Raw genomic sequence first — 23,854 nt, 5'->3', positions numbered from 1 at the left:
TTCTACAGAAGTGAAGAATCATTCCTTCAGAACTGTGCCCATCTCCTCCCACAAATGGCTTTCAAGCCGGGCTTTGAATTTTTCCTTTTAAATCATGTTCACTAAGGAGGGGGGAGATGGGAAGAGAAAAGGACATTGAGAAAAGGATGAAGGGAGGAGCTGTTACAGTGATCTGATATACAAGCACAGCAGCAAGGACCCCCATCCCCACCAGTGTTTCTACTTTATAAAGTACAATTTTCAAATGCTTTACATTATGCCCTAAGAGGTCAACTGGATGTAGAACAGCTCCTGCAAACTGATAGCATGTATTAATTGCTCATGCGCTTATTACCGGCAGAACCTGCAGTGCCCCTGCATCTCTCAGCACCATGAAGTCTCAGAATGACAAACTACTTATGTAATTTTAAATATGTAAGGTAGCCTAAGAAACTTCAGCCCCATCAGGATTTAAGACATAGTTTTTAATTTACTTCGAAGGTGGGAAACGGAACAAAAACCCTTTGCACAGTTTGCACTGCCCCATCTTTTGTCCATCTCGCATTTGCACAAACCTAATCCGAGCGTGCCAAGAGACTGGCTGACAGCTGTGAGATCGGCCCAGGGTCAGCAGAAGGCCCAAATGCAAAATACAGGTTCCTGCTGAAACCTACATAAACCACATTAGACATCCTGCATATTTTACTGCACACAGGTCAAGAAAATAAAATATCAAGTTACACACTATGCTGTAGGTGTTTTCCATCAACTGTACAAGCAGTGCAATGAGCACTCATCCTGCTTTTGGATGTGTCGCTCTTCTGCTGATATTGATAACTCAGTATGAAACACTGAATTAGATTCTGCATTTTTCACACTGGAAACACAATCACAATGTGAGGGAAAAGCTTTTTTTTTTTTCTCCTTAAAGAAAAACAAAACCTGTACTTTGCTTCCCAAGTACTGGAACATTTCTCTTTCTTCAAATCTTAGATTTCAGCCAGACAACATATAGGCAGCAGATTAAGCTGTAACTGAAAGCCTCAGAGTGCAAGTGTTCCATTCAACAGCCAGAAATCAGGTTACTGACTTCAGCTTTTTTTATTCTTCCTTGTACTCCACCCGTTTCACAGAATAGGTCACTTCATAGCCTCTCCCTTCTGATTTTGGGTAATCGAGCCTCGTTGCTCTTGTCACGCTCCCATGCCAAGCGCTGCCAGCCACCAGCCTCCCACCAGCAGGACCAGCAGCCGTGGCACAGGCGCTTCCCCAGCGCGTGGATCCAACGTGCCCTGCGTGCTCGCTCCCGACATATGGATTCACCAGACCTGCCAAGTCGCAATACAAATGCCAAAGGCTTAGCATCACTGTGAGCAAACAGAGCCCGTAGGTTTTCAGTAAACAAAGCAAGCAGATGCCTCTGAAAGCCCACCGTACAAACGTGACGCTCACATCGCCCTGGCATCCATCTAAGGTCAGCACCTTTCCACATGCTGAAACTTAGCATCTGAATCTGGCAAGACATCCCCGAGGACTACCTCATCTGCCTGCTTACTACAATTATGATGACTACAGCTGTCTAAATGGAGCAGCTTTTAAAACTAGAGTTAGGAAGATTTAAAAAGGCTCAATTTCATAATGTCACTTTCGCACAAAAAAAAAAAAAAAAAAAAGTCCTTCAGAGCTTCCAGCTGGAATTAAAATGAAACATACAAAAGCCTCCACAAACTTCACCTGAAGCACCTGCATGTAGGAAAGATGAAGGTGAACTAATGGCTTCTGCTTTTAAGCTGCCGCTTAGGCACTATGCACGCAGGAGATGCCACACACAGACTTCCCTGCTTCATCCTGGCTGCTGGGTGGCAGAACTCCCCCACAGAAATGCTCTTGCCTTCCCAAGACAGGGATGCCACCAGCTCTGGAAAGAGAAAAACTAAGGACTAAGAGAAAAAAAACCCCCAAACCTCTGACGTAATTGCATCAAAGGGGTCTGAATTTTAAAGCAGTGAAGCAGAGGTAGCAAATTGGAAACAACTGCCTAAAAATGTAGCTGACTTATACACAGCATTTGTCTACAAGACAGGGTGAAAGCTTTTTTTACATTAAATCCTCTAAGTATCACAGTCCTTTTATGCTTATAAACCAGCAAAGGAGCAGTTGTATTCATTTCTCAAACATAGTCACCTGGCCTGAAGTTTTTCAGATACTTATTTTCTTTCTTTTTTTCAGGAGCTGGGTAACCAGACCAGCTGTGGCCAACTTAATCCTTCTTTGTACCTGCAAGACAACTTGCAGGAATTGGCAAGACTTAACTGTAAGGCAAATCTTTATTTCTGGCTTCAACTGTATTACAATTTATGACTCATTAATTATATTATTCAACATCCACATGAAAAATAATAGCTATCATATTACCTACTGCAATGAGTGGATCGCTGCCTTTTAGAGTTTATTCAAACAGGCAACTAATAATATTTTCCATTCATCAAAAATGCCCAAAGCACAATGAACATTCAATTTATTATATTTAATATTCAGCAAAGGAGGACATTGTTGCTTTCAACACTGATATCCCAAATAGAGAAATTAAAACAAATCACTTCATCTAGAAACCAAACAAACAATTGCATGGAGGAACAATGCCAAAAAGGAAACCGCACAGCTGCGTTCGTCAGCCCTTATTAACAGTAAAAATAACACCTTATTTTGTTTTCTAAGAGTTACTTGTTATCATCTGAAAAACAAAACAAAGTCTATCAGTTTACAAATTAAAAGTGTCATACCATCAAAGTGATATTCCAGTAGAAAAACACTTGGTACTGAATTATCAGGCACTCTCAGCACAAGATGCCCAGATCCTAATAATCTCAAGGAGGCTGTGGGTGCCCGGCCCTCAAGAAACCAAGTCACTAAAGGCTACTTTTATTCAAAGCCCTGATAAAAAACACACACACTTTTGTGGAAATCATGAGAGATTTAGAGCAAGTTTTAAGAGCCATGCTAAGCTTTTAGTATTCCCTTTTTTCAGAAAAAAAAAACCCACAGTAAGACCTAACAGCTAATGCCAGCTCTGATTTAACATTACTTTTGCAAAAACATATCCAGCACCGTATTTCAAGGTTGCACTACAAAACATCAGGAACTAAAGCCTAGAGCTACCTCCTTTAGATGGCAATGAAACCCCAGAAGAGTGCTGTGTGCAGGCACACACCATCACAGCTTGCAACCCACAGCTAAAACACGCTGCAAAACGCAATCTGGAAGTGGGAGATTCTTTGTATGCTCTGATACGAGGGGTAGGCACCAAATGCTATTAACTGCTCAGTCATGAGATGCTTGTTTAACCCCCCCATGCAAGCCATGCATAGCCCTACTGTATTAGTCCAATTGTGAGCAACAAATCTGACTACTTAATATGCAAATTCCCTTGGTCAGTCTTCCATAGAAGCACCATGAAAGCAGTTATTGTAACTTCAAATTAGACATGTGATATGCAGCACTACACACCACTCGGAAGAAAATATTTAAGAAACTGTTGTCCGGTTATCAAAAGCAGAGGTTGAGCACAATATTTGGCTTTCTAGAAGTTAACGAAGCTCTAGCACTGCATCAAACACTGCAGGAGGAATTTCTGGTTTTAATATTCTCCTGCTCTAGCACGTCAGTCAAACATGCAGCCCTATTTCCACTTGTCCCCATTATCACTGCTGGGTGATAGGGGCAGCAGTAAAGAAGACAAATTTCAAACAGAATCAGTGTCTTTTATAACAAAGAAGGGCGATAAGAACTCCAGCAGGCAGGCGAACATCATGTCAAGGAGAGCGCAGCAGCAATCAGACAGCTGCAGCCAAAAGCCTTAATCTGTAATGACTTGTCATGCCCGTACTTCTAGACACTGTATTTCCTGTCCTTTCGTTATTCCACACAAATAACTGTCTCACTGAACTTTACCAAGTAAGACAAAGTAATATGCAACTTCTAACAAGAGTAAGAGTTTGCCAGAAGAAAATCAATGGGTTCATGTTTCTCCTCTTCCTTCCCCCTGCTCCCCTCCAAACAAAGAAAAGAAATCTAAAGAGCAGCCCTCCAGAAAGGACTTGCCTGTGGGGATGTCAAGTTGACAATGCAAGTTCTCCTGTTCGTGCTAGACCAAACATACCCGATAAGCTATTAAACCTTATGGGCAGGCACAGTGCAGTCTTCCAGCAGTTAACTCCAAACCCAAGGCTCTTCTGAATACACAACTGAAGAAGTCGCATAACTTGTAAGTGCCCAGAGAACAGCTATTTCTCACCCCAGTCTCACCATCCTGCAGAAACTCAGTCACCTTTGACAAGGCACAGCATGAAGAGATGGGGTGCTTGGCTCCTGGAAGCTTGGAATAGCTGATGGGAGACAGCTGAGCTAAAGGGGGGAGGGTAAAAAAAAAAATCCTGTGTCTATAAATTACTTAATCATCATTTATTCTTCTTTGTATCTCCTTTAACAAGTCATCAGTAACTCCATCTTGTCATCCAGGACACCCACCCACAATACAGCTCTGCTGGACTACAACACAGCAAGCACTGAGACAGGAACTTTTCCCCAAATACAACAAACAATATTCTGTTGAAATTAAAACTTGTTAAAAAGAGCAGTGATAACGCAACAGCTGGTACCAATCCGCAAAGACCATTTTATTTCCAGCAGGATGGGCATAGCAGCATCTGTTTAACTCTAGTTAAGGAACAGACTCCTCCTGCTTTGGTCAATGTGAATGGAAACACGCAATAAACTGGTACACACGCGTAGGAGAGCTGGTATTTTTGATTAACGCAAACTTACACACAGAGACACACCTGAGTATATTAAGCAGCTCTCCGGATACTTGCAAGCATCTCAACCTTGAGAAATACCAGTAGTAAAAGACAAAGGAATCGCAGACAGTCAGGGCACGCTGTCAGCTTTGTCGAGCAGAAGAGAAGTAACAGGAAGTGCCAGTGACTGACAAAAGGACCGAGGAGAATACAGGGATGTGACAAATCCTCATCTCAACTCCAGTGATACAATCGAGCAAGATTTTGCCAGCTCCATACAGCACCATAACAGATTGAGACCTGTATGAATTAGACTTGAGGTCTGGCTCCCACTTCTATGCAGCATCAAGGGCTGCTATTGCTGTCTAATCAATCTCATGACCATTTGTAATTCTCCAAGAAACTTCTCCATTCTGGGGAAGAGACAAAGCCTTCCCCAAGTAAGTCCATCGCCGGCAATGCTCTGGTTGGAACTGAGATGTTTCTGTTTCAAAATAGCCTTCTTGAGATTTATAAAAGGATCCAGCCCTGCTCATTGACAGCCATCTGAAAGCGAATACACAAGACTAGGTCACAGCCCAGGAGCTGGAGGAAATAAGCCTTATATGGGAAACAGGAATAAGTCGCCATTCTGCACAGGTCTAGTCTCCAAATCGTGTTCGCTTGTGCTTCATCTGGTTCACTTGCTGATGCCTCAAGACATAAGCTCCCTCGAGAGAGCAAGTCAGATTTCATACTTGGCGTGGGCACATTTGCAGAATTTGTAAAGCTAAGAATTAGTGCAGGCTGAGCTTTGACATCTCAGGAGTCAGGTTTATAAAAGATATTCTGAGGTTCTTTCAGCTTAACCAACACCCCCTTTTTTTCTTGTTGAGAGGCAGGAACAGATACGTAACATTACAAAACAGGCTTCTGCACACTGTAGCTGTTTAAGACAGTCCTAAGAAGCCCATAATTCAACTGAAATTTCATCACTTCTCACTTCAGCGAGACAACCTTAAGGAACATTATCCTTAGAGCATGAATCAACATGAGCCAGCTGACATGCATTTCACATCCCTTACATCTTGAAAAATCCAGCTGCTGTTCTAATGCACCAAGCACAATAGGTTATTTAACCCCAAAGCAGCAGTATGTCATGGCATGTAAACACCAAGCAGAAACGTGCTCCCAGTAAGTCCATCCAGGACAGCACTCTGTAGACAAGTTGGATGGAGACTGCCCACCTCACGTGCTGCTACTGGGTGTCTAATAAGACTATTTTACAGTATCAGCCAAACTCTGATAATTTTTTCCCTCCTATCATCTCATTCATTTGACATCACAGGCAAGATAAGAGTGAGGAAATTAAACTGAGGCTATTTCTGTGACATGATCTCACCTCATATCACCTAGCTACTGAAGCAGGTTTCTGAACAAATGTCAACGCAGCTTTTAATGCTATTTTTCAGTCAAGATTTTTGGGTATGTGATGATTCCTGCCATTTTTTTTCTTTGGCTTTTAGTATGCTCTGGTCCTTTCTGCACTGACACTCTTGCATTTTTTACTGGTTGGCAAGTCTGCTTAGTACAGATGTATTTTTTAGGTAACTTGCTTCTTCCTTTTTTTTTTTTTTTTAATAGAGGGGAGGAGTAAGGAAGACTCATACTAGACAAAGCTATAAAATTCCTTTTAATAACAATGATGTGATTAAATCCTACACAGTTCTTAGCAGCTGGACTTTCTGGTATTTCTATGAGCTATGTATCTGGCATTAATCAGCAGGTGGCTGCTTCAGATACAATTGTGCTACATTTTTTTACATTATGGAGTGACAGCAAAGTCACTGATATGACAGAATACCCATCAGCTGGGGCATCTGAAACAAAACCAGACTGATAAATAACATTCCATAAGGCATTCCATAAGGCACAGGGGAAAATGTAGACCTAGGTCAGCATTTTCAACCTGAAATCTGTGGACCCTGCATGCGTGAGGACTACCTGTAAGTCAAGTGTCCACTTGGTAGGCTGACTTTAAATGACTAGAAAGCATATGCAGCTCAGCTGCAGAACATCAGGTATCCACAAACCTAAGAACACTGAAAAAGCAATCATTCAGATATTTAAGTAAAGAAAAATGCTTATACTGCAGCAATGTTTCCACATAAGCTACACTAACTAGGTGTGCTCTTGCACACAAGTGAGAACATGCTGCTCCAGCATCTGAAGTCGCTAGAAATTGATTATTTAGTACGGGTGATTTAGGCTGGAGGAAAGCATCCATCTTTCTTGGGAGAGAATCAAAAGAAGAAAAAAAAAACCAACCCAAACCCGCAGCAGTGCCAGGATCTAAGTTATCTGAAGAATTATTCCCCGCACACCACAAGGAGCCGAGCCCATGGAAAACAAAGTTTGGGAGCCCCAGGCAGGCCCTCTCCCCAGCCCGTCTCTATTTCATCAGCCTCCTGTCCCCGGGCCGCGCCGGGCGGGCGGAGGGGCCGCGCCTCGGAGCCCCCCACCCGCAGGGGCCGCGTCGGCGGGGCGGGGGGCTCTGCCCGCCCGGGCACACCGGCGAGCTCCCGGGGGGTGCAGGCCGGCCGCGGGTGCCCAGCACACCCCCCGCACACCCCCGCCGCCCCGGGAAAGTTGCGGCCCGGGCGCAGGGAGGGGTGGGGGAGGGCGATGCCGGGCGTAGCGCCCCAAGGCCGGCGAGGGCAGCGCGGCTCCCCCGCCCGCCGCCGGCCCCGGGCCCGTCCCCGCCGCAGGCCCCGGCCCGCAGCGTCCGCCCCGGGGTCCCCCCGCGGCGCCGGGAGCGGCCCCCGCCCGCCCAGCCTCGGGGCCCGGCACTCACCTCCGGTGCCGTCCGAGTTCTCGTTGAGGCTGCCCGAGGAGTCGTGGTGGGAGCCCACACACCCGCCCATGGGGCCCGCCCGGCCCGCAGACCCGCCGCCGAGCCGCCCCCCCACCCCCCTCCCCCTGTAGCCGAGCTCCGCCGCCGGCCGGGCAGGCGCGATGGCTCCGGAGCCGCCTCCTCGGTCTGCAACACCGCCCCCGAGGCGCGGCCTCCTCCCGCCGACCGGCCCCGCCTCCGGCCCGCCGGGGCCCGCCCCGGCCCCGGGCTCGCCCCGGCCCCGGTCGCGGCCCCGGCCCCGGCCCGCTGCCGGGTGGGGTCGGCCCCGCCGCCTCTCCTGGCCTCGCGCCGCGGCGGCCCGCAGGCCGGGATGGGCCTGGCCGCGGCCTGGCGCCGCCGAGCCCTTGGCCGCCCCTCGCCCCCCCACCCCCCGGGCGGCGGCGGGGACGGCGGGCAGCGGCCCCGCGGGGCAGGGCGAAGCCCCGGTGGAAGTTGGCGGGCGGGCCTGGGGCGCCGCGATCGGCCCCGCCGCAGGGGTTGGGCCGAGGCCGCGGGCCCGGCGCAGCGCGGAGCGGGAAGGTCGAGGGCCGCGGGCTCCGTCTGAGGGGTGCGGGGCCAACCGCCCCCCGGCTGCGGCCCCGGCGGGTGCCAGGCTCGGGGGTGCGGGGTCCGGCGAGCAGGGCCCGCCTGGCTGGGCCGGCTGGGCCTTCAGTGACAAGATGTATTTATTTTTCCTTACTGTGCAGTCTGGGGCTTTCCCGTGCTTTCTGCACATGAAAAGAAAGTACATGCACACTCGGAGGTAAGCCTGTGTCTGACTAATCAGCCAACCACCTCTGTTAACAGCCTGCCCCTTAAAATAAAAACTAAGCAAAATCAGGGCTTCTTGGTCAATCAGCACCAGTCTTCAATCCTCTGAGAAGAAAAGTTTGACTTTCGTGCGCGTAATGCCCAGAGGGGTTATCTTATTGCAGTAGCAATCTCGCCGTGGGTTCGGGAGTTATGGTTCATACGCTATCAGATGCGCTGTAGCTCTTTGAAACAACCAGCAATAAGTCAGAACGTTGAAAAATGGAAGCAGACGGTGCAAAAAATAAAGCGTGGTAACAGACTGCTCTGGGTTCCCCACACACTCTGCTATACACGGCAGCTTAATGTTCTGATACACAAAATAGCAGAAAACAAAACTCAAGCTGAGCATATTTTACCTCCTTAAAGATGACATTGCAAATGTATTTTTTAGAATTAAAATAGCATAGCTGTTTGTAGAGCTCATAGTCACCACAGTGAAAGGAACGGATGGACAAATCCATTTTTCTACCATTAATTTTCCTACATAATCTTTGTACCAAAAGACCAGCCAGCCTTTGGGAAGGCACTTGCATCGATAATTAAAATCCCAAATGTATGAGATAAGCTGAGTCCAAAACACCAAGCATTTTATGATCAGAGAGCAAAAAGACGTAGAGCTGGTCTGCTCTATGGGTCCAAGCAGGAAGGTCAGGACTGGTAAGAAAACCTAAGGAAAGAACAGATTATTAGAGACTGAACACATGCACACTAAATATAAGAAAAGCAAAAATTCCTTGTCTGTGCCAAAGTTTAAACCAGATAAAGGAAAAACATAGAGCTCAGTTGTTCTAGTTTTCTTTTCAGGTTGTATCTGAGGGCCACACGGGGGTTTGCCTGAACATACACAGGTACAATCAAAGGTATGCCAGGTATATTTTTTTTTTACTTTGGATTGAACATAATTCGTTCAAAATTGTAGGAATACAGAAGAAAGTTAAGGGTGTTGCAAATTTTCATGAGAGTAGGTGTTGTTGTGGGTTTATCATCATCAGAGTATGGTAATTCTGTGGAAAAAGCATGGACTGCAGTGAGGCACTCGGGATGCATACTGGGGGGGCCTCTGCCTCTGGATATCATCCTGCCCACTGAGATCCCAAAAATGCCCGTCGGTGAGGCTGAGGCGGGGGTTAAATACAATGTGACTCTGTTCCGTAACAGGGTGGCTGCAGGACTGCGAGCTGGCGTGGGAAAGTATGTCCACACTGAGACAGCAGTCTGCTTGCAGAGCTTTGAAATAACACATCAACGCTTGTTATTCTGCATATTTGGTATTGAACTCTTTAATTAGATACCTTGTTGTTCTCACACACACACTGTATATAATAGATATATATGTATTTGTGCGTATATAAACACTCAGGATGGGCCAAAGTCAATATTTACTGCCTGACCTATGTATCAGGATGTACTTGCAATGCACTAATAAAGTGCAGAAGACAAACAAAGACTTCTTCTAAATTAATGATTTATTTTGAAGATTATATTCCTCCTCAGAATAAACTTCACGAGAGGCAAGGACTGAGCTTTGCAATCAGAGTTTCCGCACTCTAATCCTGGCTCTGCCCTAGATACCCACTGTGGCCAAGTCACATAACCTCGGTTGCTCTATTTCTATCGGTAGATTAATGTTTGTCTACATATCTCTTGGGGGTATGGCTAGGATTAATTAATTCTTACTCTTTATTACTTGTTAACTGCCTGCAATGTGTGGGATGTAAAACACTTTGAAGATCAGAAGCGCCATTTCACAAATTAAATGGTGTAATGAATTGACTATTCCACATAGGGACAACTACCCTATATGGTTGGAAACAATTCTTTGTGGGTCATAAACCCTACAGTGCTAACGGCTAAAGGGTTTGCTTTTGGCACAAGATGCCACTGGCCTGCAGGAGCATTTTGTACCAGGAGGGCCAGAGTGATGGGGTTTGTAGCCCAAGGAATGTAGAAAAGCCGTAAGTGGATCTACATTTGCATTGTCAAGATTATTTCCTATATATTCCTATATATTAAAATATTTTGTATACTTCACCAGTTTTTCTCTCCAACTGGGATCTCACTGCTTGCAGTCAATGGTGGCAGTTTTTGCCATCACACGATGATACAGTATGATAAATCCCTGTTCTCTGATGATTCATCTTTGCGTGGGAACAAGTATGGGATGCTGACAAATTGCACCAGTGCTGAAACTTCTGTCTCAGGCGTCAACATTTTGATTTTTATCATTGCTATCCAGGACTGTAGTATCAAAGTCTTATAAGTGAAAGTCTACCCAGATCTCTTTCATCCTCCTGCAACAGATGGGAAGGGGAGACACAAGAGATGAGGTTATTTGCCAAAGGTCCCACAGGAAGCAGAAGCAGGAAAGAATTGTGGAGTCCAACCATCATGTGATGCTGAGCCCATCTTCGTCCTCAGAGAGTCTGAAGAAATTTAGCAAGTTGCTATTTTCAGATTTACTTCCACATGGCTCTCTTCCTGAAAGCTAATGAGACTGTAGCCTCATTTTCACAGGCAACATGATGGAGGTTTCCTTCCCCCCACATGATGCACAGCACTCACATTTAGATGCGTTTTTGAGGAATTCCAGGTCCCGTTCCAAAATCCCCACCAGCGATTTTTAGGCTGACTCCAAGCTAATACAATCCATCCCTTACAAAGCCATACCAAAGCAACTGGTATCAATCTCCACCACCCAGAGACCGCAGAGCTGCGTCAGAACAATGTTAAACCGGGCAGAGTTTGTTTTCCTGGAATGACCGAGGGAAAGAAATCTAGAGCACAGAAGGGTGGCTGTGGCTGAGGAACGCTATCAGACATCAGCACATCCAGAGCTGGCCGACTACAAACAGAGTGAATGTCTGTCTAGTCCTGCCTGTGCCTCCCTGTGCCCTCTGGCAATGCATGTCCTTCAGCAGATCTCCAGAAGCACACACACCCCACTCCCAGTGCCTTGGCACACATCTCTGCTGCAGGAAATGCTGGGATGGCAAGTTCTGAGGGAACTTCCATCGACTGGAAAGTATATCGCTGTGAAGAGCTGGTTACATTTCTCTCCTGACCTCTGCCAAGCCCAAATCCTACTCCTAAGGGCTACGTTTGCAGGCTTTTTATGACTTCTCTGTTAATAACAGAAGGAATGGTGATGTTTCAGCTTTCTGTTATGCATTTCTGCAAAGCTCTGTGGTTTCTATCCTCAATTGCTGTAGAAAAGGGGTCACTGGAAAGGCCAAAAATCCCCATTTAATGTGCAGCATCAGAGATGATTGTAGGCACCTCCAGGGGTGGTGGATCCTACTGCAGAAACCCACAAGATTCCCTCAAATATTCCTTGCTGGCAGTTCTGCTTTGCCCATAACCTAGTGGCACTACCTTCTGCCTCCAGCCTGCCTGCTGAGGAAAGGCTCATTCTTCACTGAGCAGTTCAGCACCAATGTTATTTTACAGGGACCATGGAAATATTTTTGGTTTTTAGCCTGTAAACCTTGAAAATGGATAAATTAATCTGCCCAGAGTTTAATCAGACATTTCTCTCTTCACTCTTGTCTTTAAAACCAGAACTTTGTGAAGTTATGTTTGTCAAATACTTAAATTTCTGTGAAAAGAGTTGCTCTAACTTCAGGCTATAGGTATATAAGCAATTTCACCACAAGTTCCATTTCTTGTCGGCACTGGAAATCAAGAACTTACAAACCAATTTTGTAACTGGGTAGAGGGACCATATAAAAGTATTAGCTGTTGGCCAGCAGGTACAGTCATGACAGGCACACATGAAGGCAGCTGGCAAGTGAGCTGTTCACTTTCATTTGCTGTTTCATGACAGGTTTATTGCTGCTTCTCCCTTTAAACATGCTTCTCATTTTTAATAAATTCTGAATTCTGCAAGGTGTTCTGAAAGCAGGTTTTTTTTAACCCATCATCCCAACCAGCTCCTATCAATTTGAATTCTCTGAATAAGAGATACTTATTGCTTTGTCACATCAGGGAGGTTTTTCTAATTGTCAAAATATACATTTTTTGAAAAAAAAATTAGCCTTGACTACTATAGAAACAAAAGTGAAACACTGCTTCCCTCCTGTGGTGACCTTCCCGACTGCACACCAAAACTGTATTTGTACAGACAAAATAAATTGCATTTTAAGTGATTTTTAAAAATTATTATTATTCTGATGACATTTGAAGAGTATCTCTGTCTTTCTAATCTGCAGCCAAGCAGTCATTCACGTCCTGCTGTTATTGTTACAGTGCTGGATTTTAAGTTTGCTTTTCCAAGCTGAACGGTGCGGCTGAAGCACACGAAGTGCCAGCTCTTGCTAATCGGCTGCGATAGAAGCCCTGAGAACCTTATCTCATTACGACCTGCTGTTTGTGGACAAGTTCTCCTCTTTCAGCTGCATTTGAATTGATTCTCTGCCTGGGTGGGTGCAGGAGTGTTATGTATCGGTGTGCTAAATAATGAAGAGGATTAGTGGCAGCGGGACAAAGAGAGCAAGCGTGGATGAGGGCCCCGAGCCTGCCTGCAAAGTGCTCTGATGCAGCAGGAGCTGTTTTACAGGCTGCTGGGTCACTGAGCCAGCACAGAAGGACGAGCACACAATGGGTTGTGTTATTACCATTTCTGCATTTGCTACTATTATCAATATTGTATTAGTATGGGGAGGGCTCACTCAGGATCCTATATCTCCATCTGAAAGGACACTGAAGTTTCAAAGGGAAGACATGGGGATGTAGGATGTGGTTTACTTTAGAAAAGGAACGTAGAAGGGGGCATGATAAAAATATCTGTGGTCATGAATAAGTGAGAAGAAACAGAGCAAGAGTTTTGGATTTCCTTTTTTTTCTTTTTTGTTGGGCAAGAATGAAGGCATATACTAGCAATGGTAACAGGGCAAGTCAGGGCTGATTAAGGAACAATTTTTTTCATGGAGCATGTAATTGAGTAGAGAGTGGAAGAAATGTGTAATGCCCAGGACCCATTGCTTCTCTATTGGTTTTGCCCTAATGAACACAAAAAATTCCCTTGAGAAAGAAGTTTGGGAGTTCCCTTGTTCCTGGGTTTTAGCTTTGCTTCCCAAACGCAAAGCATTTGAAATCAAAGAGCTATTTCCTAGACAGAATATGCAGAAAACCTTCTCACACAGGACTGAAAATTGGGTTCATTTAAGGAGAAATCATAGAGTTTTTGGCGGGAGGAGGGGTGGAAAAGGAAAGATGCTACCTCCTGTCAAAATGCTTTTGATACAATTAAAGCTGAGCCAGATGGTAATGGTACAGGCTAATGTTACCATATGGCAGGATCAGTCATGCAAGAAATATGCTACTTTAAGGAACGTGTGAAACTGATAGATGTTAATATTCCAAATATTTGAGATTTGTATCTTGAGCATTCTCATGGGCTGCGGAGCTGGGAGAAGATGCATGTGCTCAGGAAGTGTTCGCTTGGGCTGCAGTCATACTCCAGTGGGATATTCATTCCTCCTCCACTCTCCTCAGTGGTAGGAAACATCTGGCCGAGCAATTGCTTTGCTCTCCCCACTCAGACCTGAGAGAACGTCACAGCAGCGTGTGTGCCTGGGCAGGTGCTTACCCAGAAGGGAAATGGAGGCACAGAAAGGGACAAGGGCTCACTGCACATGCAGGGCAGGGCAAGGACGCCAGCACCATCAATTACTCCCCATTCCACAGGTTTGCAGGACGTCCGGAGCAGAGGCACCATGGGCCACAGCCACAGGGGTGAGGACCTCCCGCACTGTCCCTGTGGCTGCGGAGAGGAAAATGGCGAGGGGTGAATGAGCATAAGCCCCAGACCTGTTCATTTCTCTCAGTCATATGGAGAAAAACAGAAATCATGATGGTGACAATGGTAGCTATCACTGGCCAGATGCTACCAAGAAGAGGAGGAACAATACAACTTCTCCAGCAGATTCTTGCCAGCTCTTAGTTCCTAATAGTGACATGCAGTATTCAGAGGTGAAATATTTTGTTCTCCTTTAAAAGACTGAGCTTTGCATGGAAAGGGAAAAAAAAACCTGAACAAGATCCCCAGCATGGCACGATAATTCACACTGAATTGTTGGATGACTTTGCCTGGATGTGTGTCAAAAGCTTGTCGCTTCCTATTACTATTGTCTCTGAGGAGAAGCTTATTTCATATATACTCTATTGAGTTGGTGGAATTGTATCAGGGATGATAAACTTGGCTGAAAATTTGTTTTGAACTCTTGATGATGATATTAAAAAAAACAATAACGACAACAGGAGATCTTGGCTCATGACGACTGTTGTTTGTCCCCTATGCTGTATACTGCCTCAGGATTTAGAATAGGATCCTATTGTTATATTTCCAATAAACAAAGGGACAGTTTCTCCTCCTTCTTTATTAGATAGTCTTTGTATGAATCGAGGAAAATAGCATGTCTGTGTGAGATGGAGCGTGGTGTACGTGACCCTCTTTGGCCTGTCCTGGTGCAGACATGGCCTCTAGTGCATGTGAGGAACCCAGTGAGGGACACACAGGGCCAAGTTTAAAAATCTATGAATTCAGATATGTAAGTGTTGCTTTAATTTCCATTTCAGCACTCTGCACTCTTCTGCGAACAATTTCGAGCAATTTAAACTGAAGGAGTGCAGGGATTAGAGCAACTCTGGCAGGGCTGGAAACCTCAAAGGAAGCCAGTTCAGCAGAAGTGGTGCTAAGGCGTGATCTCCAGTATTTCTACCAGGAAACCTCCTCCATCGTATTATGGTTAACACCACAGCATGAATTCATGCCACCTCATGTCACACCTGCAATCTGCTGACCAAAGATACTCAGGATAGGAAAAACCTGAAGAGATGGGAAAATTATTTAAATATTGATATTAGTAAATGGGAGCATCCTATTACTGGGAATGGAAACATGAAATAGCTCTTAAACTGGTGCTTCAGGACCCTTGCTGCTGGATCTAAAAAGAAACACCCTTTTGGGAAGGGTAACTGAAAAATTACCATTTCTGAGGCTTCCTCTTTTGCCTTAACCAGCACGAAGTGCTAGGACAGAGGCAGAACAGGGCGAGTATGGTGAGCTCCATCCTTCGGGTGTGGAGAGTGCAGGACTCAGAGGGCTTATGGGCACATGACAGCACACTGCACAGTACTGCATCCCGAGAGTAAATCTCTGCCTTAAATGAGAAGGGCATCACTTCTATTGTGAAACATTTGCTTTTTTCTCCACTGAAGCTTCCCTCCAAAAACTTACTTTTTAATGAATAAACCTTGGAAAAAGACATTTTCTTTGACAAAAATAAAGAATTGTGAACTTCCACCAGCTCTGTTAGCGTCAACAGTACCTGTACACAGCAGTAAATTCTAGATTAACCATTGTAATCAGAGAAGAAATACTCTGCACACAGACAGAAGTGATAAAGTAATTGGTATCATCATCCTTTCAGCGATGCTTTGTTAGCTATTTCTCATTTTGTATTTGTACATTCGATTTTTTCCTGCCTAAGCACGGTATTTTGCATTTGTCCTCATTGAGTTTCAGCTTACAGATTTCGTCCCATTATCTAGATCAATTTGAATTCAGATCCTGTCCTCTGTATAGCTTACAATGCCTCCCAGCTTATAAAATTGTATTATCTTCACTATCATACAAACCAGTTATTAATGGACATGATGAACAAACCAGGCTCCTCTGTCCCCACTTGAAATGGCCTGTTTGGGAAGTGTTTTTTTCTCCTGCTTATACACCCAAATTATGGTGGTTTTGTTTATGTTCCTATTTTGCTCATATGCCCCTAATTTGCTCATGAGACTGTCATGTAAGACTGAGTACACAGTCTTTTTACAGTCAGGATATATCACATCTGCTTCTCCCTTGTCCACCAGGCCTGTTGTTCTGTCAGAGGAGGAAATTAGATTGATTTGATGTGATTTGTTCTCAAGAAATCCATGCTGGCTCTTTCTTGTCATTTTATTATCTTCTAGGTGTTTATATTGATTATTTAATAATTTGTTCCAGTATCTTTCCAAGAAACAGAGTTAGGCAGGCTGGTGGATAACTCCTGGGGCTTCTTTTTCTCCTTTTTAAAGCTAACGCACTGTTTATTTCTCCTGTCCTTTGGGGGCTGCCACCATCGCTCCTCAGAGATAATCACTAATGCTTTAGAAATTTCCTTGGGTGGTTCCCAAGTTCTGGGATGAATTCCACTAGCTCTGATGACTTAAGGACATCCACGCATCTCCACACATGCTCTTCCCTTATTCTAGCCTGCATGTGCAGCTCCTTTCTAGCCCATGAACCAAGCAATGCTTTATGTGAGGGAGGACATCATGATGGAGCAAAGCAGCATCTCTCCGAAAGGGAGCCCAGATGCAGACAGACAAGTGCCCTGGCAGGGAGCTGGGATGTCCTGGTCTCCACAGCACAGATATGGTCTGGCCGACCATAGCGAACCTCTGAGCTGCTCTACCCACACTGCTCATTTCAATAAATGGTGCCTCTCACGCAGATCTCCAGAAAAAAATAGGACCATAGTTTTGCAGCAATTGTCTCTAAAGATCATGCTACCAAACAGGGATTAGTTCCTGATCATGTGTTTGCTCATCTGAGCTGCAGAACACTACTGTAAGGCTACTGAATTATAAGATGGATTGAGAAACTCTAAAAAGTGGGTTATACACCCAAACTGGTCTGTGAAGGACATCTATGACCCAGAGAAGGATGCACACATTCAATGGTTTCTGGCAGTTTTGAACTTGCAACTGTGGCTTTGAAAAGGAATTGGAGTCTCAGAGCATGGACCATCTGCTGCACTTGGGACGCTGGTACTCTTCTCTTGCTGATTCAGTCATGGTCCAGATGATAGCTCATGTCTGTGAGCTGTGTTTTGCCATGTCATGACCTGCAAGAAGGAACAGGCATTTGCTGCGTCTTTATTTGGTTGCATTTTTGCCCAGGTCTGAACCAGCAAACTCACACTAGTGCAGCTTTACAAATCTGAGCGATGCCACTGGTGCCAAAGGCACAGGCACAGTCATTATATGAATGCATGGGACACTCCACATCTTTATTTGGGTAGTGCAGCTGATTACACTGGACCACAGAGGTATTGGGGCATCTGACTTAAACATGAAAGTGTTAATTATCATTGGCCAGGCAGGTGGGGAGAGCACAGTGTAAGATTGAAATTTCCAAGTAATTTATTTCATTTATTAATTATTAACTCTCAGGCTGTTAGGAATACATTTACAAGGTCTGGGAATAAGAGTGGGCAAGATAAGATCATGCTCATACCTTTCACAACAATTCAGCTTTTTATTAAATTTCCATCCAGGAGGACACTTTATGCTGATGAAATTATTCGAGGAACTATTAAAAAGAACTATAAAAAAACAAATGACATTCAGTGCAGCAGAAAGAGAAGGTTTTATGAGATTTATTAAAAAGCATTTATCACCTGGGAACACACCATAGTTAACAAAATCCTGTTTGCTTTTAATTTAACTGCTCAAAAGTGACTGGATGACTTTTCGTTAAATCACCCAAAGAAATCACAGAGCATTACATACATCTCATTAAGCTTCAGACCACTAGGGTGAGCCAGACTATAGCCAATGCCAACTGTTGTGTGGAGAGAAATGGAAATGACATATCAGATCATGACATTCAGAACAAATAAGTCAAAATGCGTGATTAGAGCTGATGTCCATCATCTCAGGACTAAGGTACCTCACCTTTCCCCTTGCCTTATGGGCCAAGGGGCAGCATACCTCCCTTGGCTCCACCTGTGATGAGCAGTTGACACGGCTCCTGCAGGTGCTTTGGAAATTCTGACCTCTTTGTGCATGAGGTATGTTGGCTGCCCAACATCACCCAGTTCTTGTCCTGGGGCTCTCAAGGTGTTAAATTTCACTGTGTGTGTAGGGAGCTCTCTAACCTCATCTGCAGCTGTGCCAGGAAAAAAAACTTTTAAAAGCTTTTAACACAGCTCTTAACTAAGCAAAGTTAATGTCCCTAACTTGTGCAAGGGCAAAAATTCTACCCACCAAAGCGTCCCCTTTGTCACCTCAGTCTGGAGTAGATAGGAAGTGCTGTTCTAGAGGGGTTAATGAGAAGAGCAAATGAAGAACATTTCAGTTTAGATTTAGAGTCAACTGCCCTGTGTAAGGGCATGTTTTTGTGGCTGGTCTGAAGAACCTGCTTTGCCTGCGATCTGAGCCACCCAGCTGTAAGCCAGCTCCTATTTGGGACTCACATTATGGCACTGAGTTGACACTGAGCCAGAACGTATATAGCCTGTCTTTTGGCCAGTACGAGCACACGGCTGGCAGTCCTCTAATAAAGAATCAGTCTCATCCAATGACAGGATAAACTGTGCTAAATCAAGTTCAGGAGAGAAATGGAGAAAATTGATGGTACTAAAATAGTTGAGGCATGAATGCTTAGTAGTAAAGTCTGTGTAAGTAACACTGATGATCTAAGGGTATGTGTTAGACAAAGTTGGCAGAGAAAAATAGTAACTTTTATTAGATTGATATCATGGGGACAGAAAGGCAGATGAACTCTTGGATGTGCAGTGGAAGTCTGGAAGAGAAAGAGCAAACAATGCTATATACCAGTAGAGATCAGTGGCTCTAAGTTTAACTTAATCAGCAGGACAAGTGGAGGGAAAGGGTGGGCACCTCTATCTCTGCATTCCCTGCAGCTTTGCAGGGCCACAGCTCCTCCCTGGACCTTTCAGACCTGCTGGAAAGAGCCTTGTGGGCTGCAGGTGTATATAAATGAGAGATGTTCTCCCTCCTGGCCACCTCCTGGCCCCTATGTTGTGTGATGATATACATATGTGTGTGGTGTGAGTATGTGCTCCCAGGGGGCTGTCCCTTGTTTTGTGACCCAGCACGGGTGTGTGGCTTACTGTGGCAATGAGTGTTGGGGGCTTTGTGCTTTTGAAAGACCTCTCCTTAGACATCTGCCTGCCTGATTTCATGGGAAAAGGTGGCAGCAACAAATACGAAGCAATAAAAATATATGAAGTAAAACAGTGCCACTTCCTCCTCCTTTATCCATGCTGGGTGGAAATCTAGATGATTTGTAATGTCCTTCACTGGAGAAAATCTATGAATGCTTGCAATAGAGAGCATTGCAAAGGACAGTGGGAAAAATTTCTTGAAGTAGTTTGAAAAAAAGCCTGCGAAATACTTGTATATATCATCACTGGATAAACAAACAGGGCTTCACAGGCTAGCACAGTCAGCTGTGCATCATTTAGGATAAACGGTCACATAATTCTCCCTTTTCATGTCCTTCCAACACCGGAAAACAAAGCTGCAGTTTGCTATTATTTATCCCCTGCATTCATTGATGTCAGTCACTGAATAGCCCTTCAGGGGGTTTTACTGCCCTGAACAAACTGCAGAAAATGTGGTCTATTATCTCAGAGCAGGTTGAGCCCGTGGATACTGTGGGACAGTACTCCACCTCTTGAAGATCTCCCCTGGCAGTGGCATGTTCTTGTTAACTGTTTTTTTGTATAGACCCCAGGAGGCTGGACTGGTTTGGTGATTGCCTTTCCTTCCTGAAGCTTGACTCAAAAATCTCTGCTTCGCTGTAGTCATACAGAGCTTGGAGACTCCTTTCTGTGCAGGCACTGGTTCCCATTACAGTGAGAAATGATACTGGAAGTCTGTGGTTTAGGCAGGTACGTGGTGGACTGTGTGCTGGAGCACATTTTCTCTGCTTGACTCATCTCCTGCACCGTAAGCATCCAATTCATAGCTGAATAGGAGAACTCTTAGGTTTGCAAAATGAGAGATTTCAAGTAATTTTACGAGTTGGGGTTCCAAACCCTTTTCTGCTCTTCTGTGACAGTGGGGATTGAAAGGACTGTGACCCTCTACCACACTGGAATAAATCTTAAGGGAATCCTGCCTCATAGCCACATTTTCCATCTATGTTGCATGTGTCTTCAGAGCACACTGCAATCCAGAATGGAGATTTGCAAACTCATTCTAAGAAATTTGCTTGTCCAAGAGGCTATATAGCTACATTTATATGGCCAGCGTTAACTCATATACCCCATGACATCCTGCTCAGAAGATATATCCTGCTCATGTATCTATACACAGTAAATGAGCTGTGGAAGGGAGATGTGCCCAAGGAGCAAAACAATCTCTTCATGCATTTAAGCTGGCACTGGTGCTGTGCAGAGCAGTCAATGCCTCCCCACAGCCCGGCCATTCACCACAGCCGCCGTGCCACCCCCTCTGCTCTGCGTCTGTGAACAGGCCCAGGTAACCCAGCATGGAGGAAAGGGAAACAGCCAGCTGGATCGACTGACTGGAAACCTCTGCTTAAGGAGACCTTATTCCAGTTCTTTCCATGGGTACATGGATGTTTGTGCCTGCAGAGTAGAGGAGGCATCACTGGGGGGTGCCTGCAAGGGAGTGAATCTGGGATGAGGGAAGCTGGACTTTGGTGGCAGTGCCAATTTAAATGTACATCAAAGTATGGACTTATTTTGATTCCTCTGTTTATATTGCTTCTTAGTCCCTTGCTTCCCATGGTAGAGGATGTTTGAAGTATTTCGACCATGGGTATGTACCTCATCTTTGCACAGGGGGAACAGTCATCTTCTCTGTGTCTTTCCAGTCCGCCTGCCTGGACTGACGCAGGTCCCACCAGCGAGGCTGACGTCCTCTGAGCTGTTTGCTCGATCGGTTACTCCCTCCCTCACTGTGTTCACGCGCAATGCCCACTACTGCTTTCAGCGGCCCCTTCTCTGGAGTGCTCTGGCACATGCTTTTAACTGTTTAATTGTGTCGTTTCTTTTCGAAAGAAAATATTGGGGAAAACGGGACACTTTTTCCTCCATAACCAACTCCCCACAGATCCACCAACTACCAAATGAGCTAAAAGTAAAAATGTGCACTAATCTTCTCACATGGCCAACTCCAAGTCCAGCTGCAAACATGTGGTGGTTCTGGAAGCTGCAAGTGGATAACCTCAGTGGAGGGCAGCTGGTACAATTTTATTTTTGTTATAGTTTTTGGTATTTTTGACAAGACCCACAGTTCAGTTTAAACACCTCAAGTGTTTTAAACCTTCCCATCTGTGTAATGGTACACAATTGCTAACTTGATTTATGCTGAAAACTCACCCCAGGAAAAAGACAGCAATATGGTAGGTTCATACAAGTTTTTCCCTTGCAAAACAGTATTACTCATAAGAACTGGATGTCAACTCTGGGAAAGCACAATCTTAAACAACTTTTCTTCAGCAGAACCATTTCACTCTGGTTTATGGCCCTGGCTTTGAACAGCTCCATCACTGTCAAGGAAGCAACACTTGATGCAAGGTGACAAACATGGGACGTGTTAAATACCAGCACACACCTGTAACAGTGAGCTTTTGGGGAGCCTGTTTTCAAGAGCAAGCCATATAATTTGCTTCGTGAGGGAGAGAAACACACACCAGAAGAGCAGACACCCATAAAATCATCAGTGTTTGGCTTTCTTGGACAATAAGAGGCCACAGGGCCATTCTGCATGTCCTGAATGATGAACTATGAATGGTGAGAGATACAAACTGCCCTCTGTAGTGCACTTCTCTCAGATTACTGTTGCACAGCAGTAAAATCCATTTAAAAGGTCTTTCCTTCCCTCCATGCTCCCCACCTCCATTCCTCGGTCCTGGTTGCAGGAAGGTGCTCCCCATCCCAGATGCTTTCAGTGATCTCAGAACAGCCTCCATGTTGCACCTCCAGAGTTGACATGACAGAAAAGTGGACCAAGGGGAGAGGTGGACAAGTACCTCCATAGCTGCCTTCACTGCTGAAAGGATTGGTTATGTCATGACATCCTTGATCTCCTTAGGTCTCTTTTTCCTATTTTTTTGTGTAAGTTTGTGTTTCCTTTCTTGAACACCTTCCAGTTCCCACTCCACAAACTCCTCTTGCATTTTTTATCTCCTTCCAATCATTGTAAACACCAGCACAGAAATAATTTTGACAAAAACTGTTTCGTTAGACTTTGGAGTGAATTCTTCAGGGACTTTGAACAAACAGACAATTTGTAACTTGGAGCTACTCTTCAAGGCTGGCCTGAGACTGAAGGAAGGACTGAGGCTGTCCTGCTCTCTGATGGAGTCGCTTCCATCTCCCAGTTTCTCAATCACATTGTGCAGAGTTGGTTACACTCCCTGGCTGATAAACAGACTGCAGAAGAATGTTTTTTCCACTTTGCCAGGCAGCGGAGAAAAGGCTCTCCTGATGCTCCTGGTGCCACACAGCGCTGTGCTGCACCGCTCTGTCAATGCACTTAGTGGGCTTTTGGGAACAAAGCATAAATATTTCAGAAGGGTGCTTTAATAAGTGTTTGTTTGCTCAAAAGCTGTTGATTCCTTCTTTGGTAGTTGCTATGGTAAAACACGTTGATTTAAACAGGAATAAAGAACACAGACTGGAGAGATTCACTCCTCATGTCTGTATATATGTTAGCTCTTGAAACCCATCTCACCAGCGAAAGGGCCAGCTCTGAGAAGGTGGCTCTGGATGTGGCTTCAGCCAGGCAGTTGCTTCAGTGATTCACCCCCAGAAAAATACTGCTTTAGCCCACAAATTGCATTCATCCCACTTTGAAAGTGAGGTTTGCTGAGTGGCCTGAAGATGGTGTGATCTCTCTCATGCCCCTGCCATTTCCACTGCTTCTCCTCTGCTGCTGGAGAAGGACCCCTCCAGCCACAGCTGCATGGCTGGGTGTGAGCATGGCCTTGGGGATGCTCCTTGCAGACAATGAAGACAACCTCAGTGTTTACCACCATTAAAATCATCCACATACTCCTTTTTGGCCTAAAGAACAGGGCTAAAGTGGAAGGGGATTTTTTTGGGACAGTCTGGACAAAGGATTCTGCTACATTTGCCACAATATGGGCAATAAGCCACAATGAGTTTCCACTGTTTCCCTGCTGCAGAGCAACAAAACTAACACAAAGCACCCGCAAAGCGCGACATGCTACCAGTTTGCCAAGGCCATCAGCAGCCTTCCAGCCACATGCAGCGAATAAACAATGCATGAAACTGAGTCAACAAGGCCAACACAGAGAAGGGAGAAAACCACCACGGCTTCCTACAGCCCTCTGACCCATCACCCTGCTGTGAGGGTGGGAAGGTGAATTTTGATCAGAGTGTGATTCTTCTTCCCCAGGTGCGGAGGGCGAGAAAGTGGTGAGTCAAACATCAGCATTCCCAGTCGGCATTTCGTGCAGCTCCTGGAGAAAGGCCACTGCAGAGCTCTGCTCTGGCCAGTTCCTTTCCCCACTGGGAGAGGCCCCTGCAGATTTCATTTATTTTGCAATACTTCGCAAGTGGTGCTCAAGGTCAGAGCCGCTGGGCTGGAAGGAGGATGGGCTCTTGTC

General features: G+C 45.3%; 1 protein-coding gene across 5 annotated transcripts in view; it reads right to left on the bottom strand.

Moving 5' to 3' along the window:
- Positions 1–7,684, bottom strand: part of UBTD2 (ubiquitin domain containing 2) — a 60,751-nt gene extending 53,067 nt beyond the window's left edge. For 4 of the 5 annotated variants that reach the window (XR_012630855.1, XR_012630856.1, XM_074883784.1 and 1 more), the window contains exon 1: positions 7,609–7,684. Coding sequence is in view for 2 of the 5 variants with exons in the window: in XM_074883784.1 (XP_074739885.1) it covers positions 7,609–7,678 (70 nt within the window). In the remaining 3 variants the exon portion in view is untranslated. Of the gene's footprint in view, positions 1–6,758; positions 6,857–7,608 lie in introns of all 5 variants that reach the window. The other variant, XM_074883787.1, reaches the window with a different exon arrangement.
- Between the last annotated feature and the right edge of the window lie 16,170 nt (positions 7,685–23,854).

Source organism: Strix uralensis, chromosome 14, assembly GCF_047716275.1.
Source record: "Strix uralensis isolate ZFMK-TIS-50842 chromosome 14, bStrUra1, whole genome shotgun sequence".
In the NCBI taxonomy this organism is placed as follows: Eukaryota; Metazoa; Chordata; class Aves; order Strigiformes; family Strigidae; genus Strix; species Strix uralensis.
The sequence above is the reverse complement of the archived record's forward strand: the minus strand, read 5'-3'. Positions and strand labels throughout refer to the sequence as shown.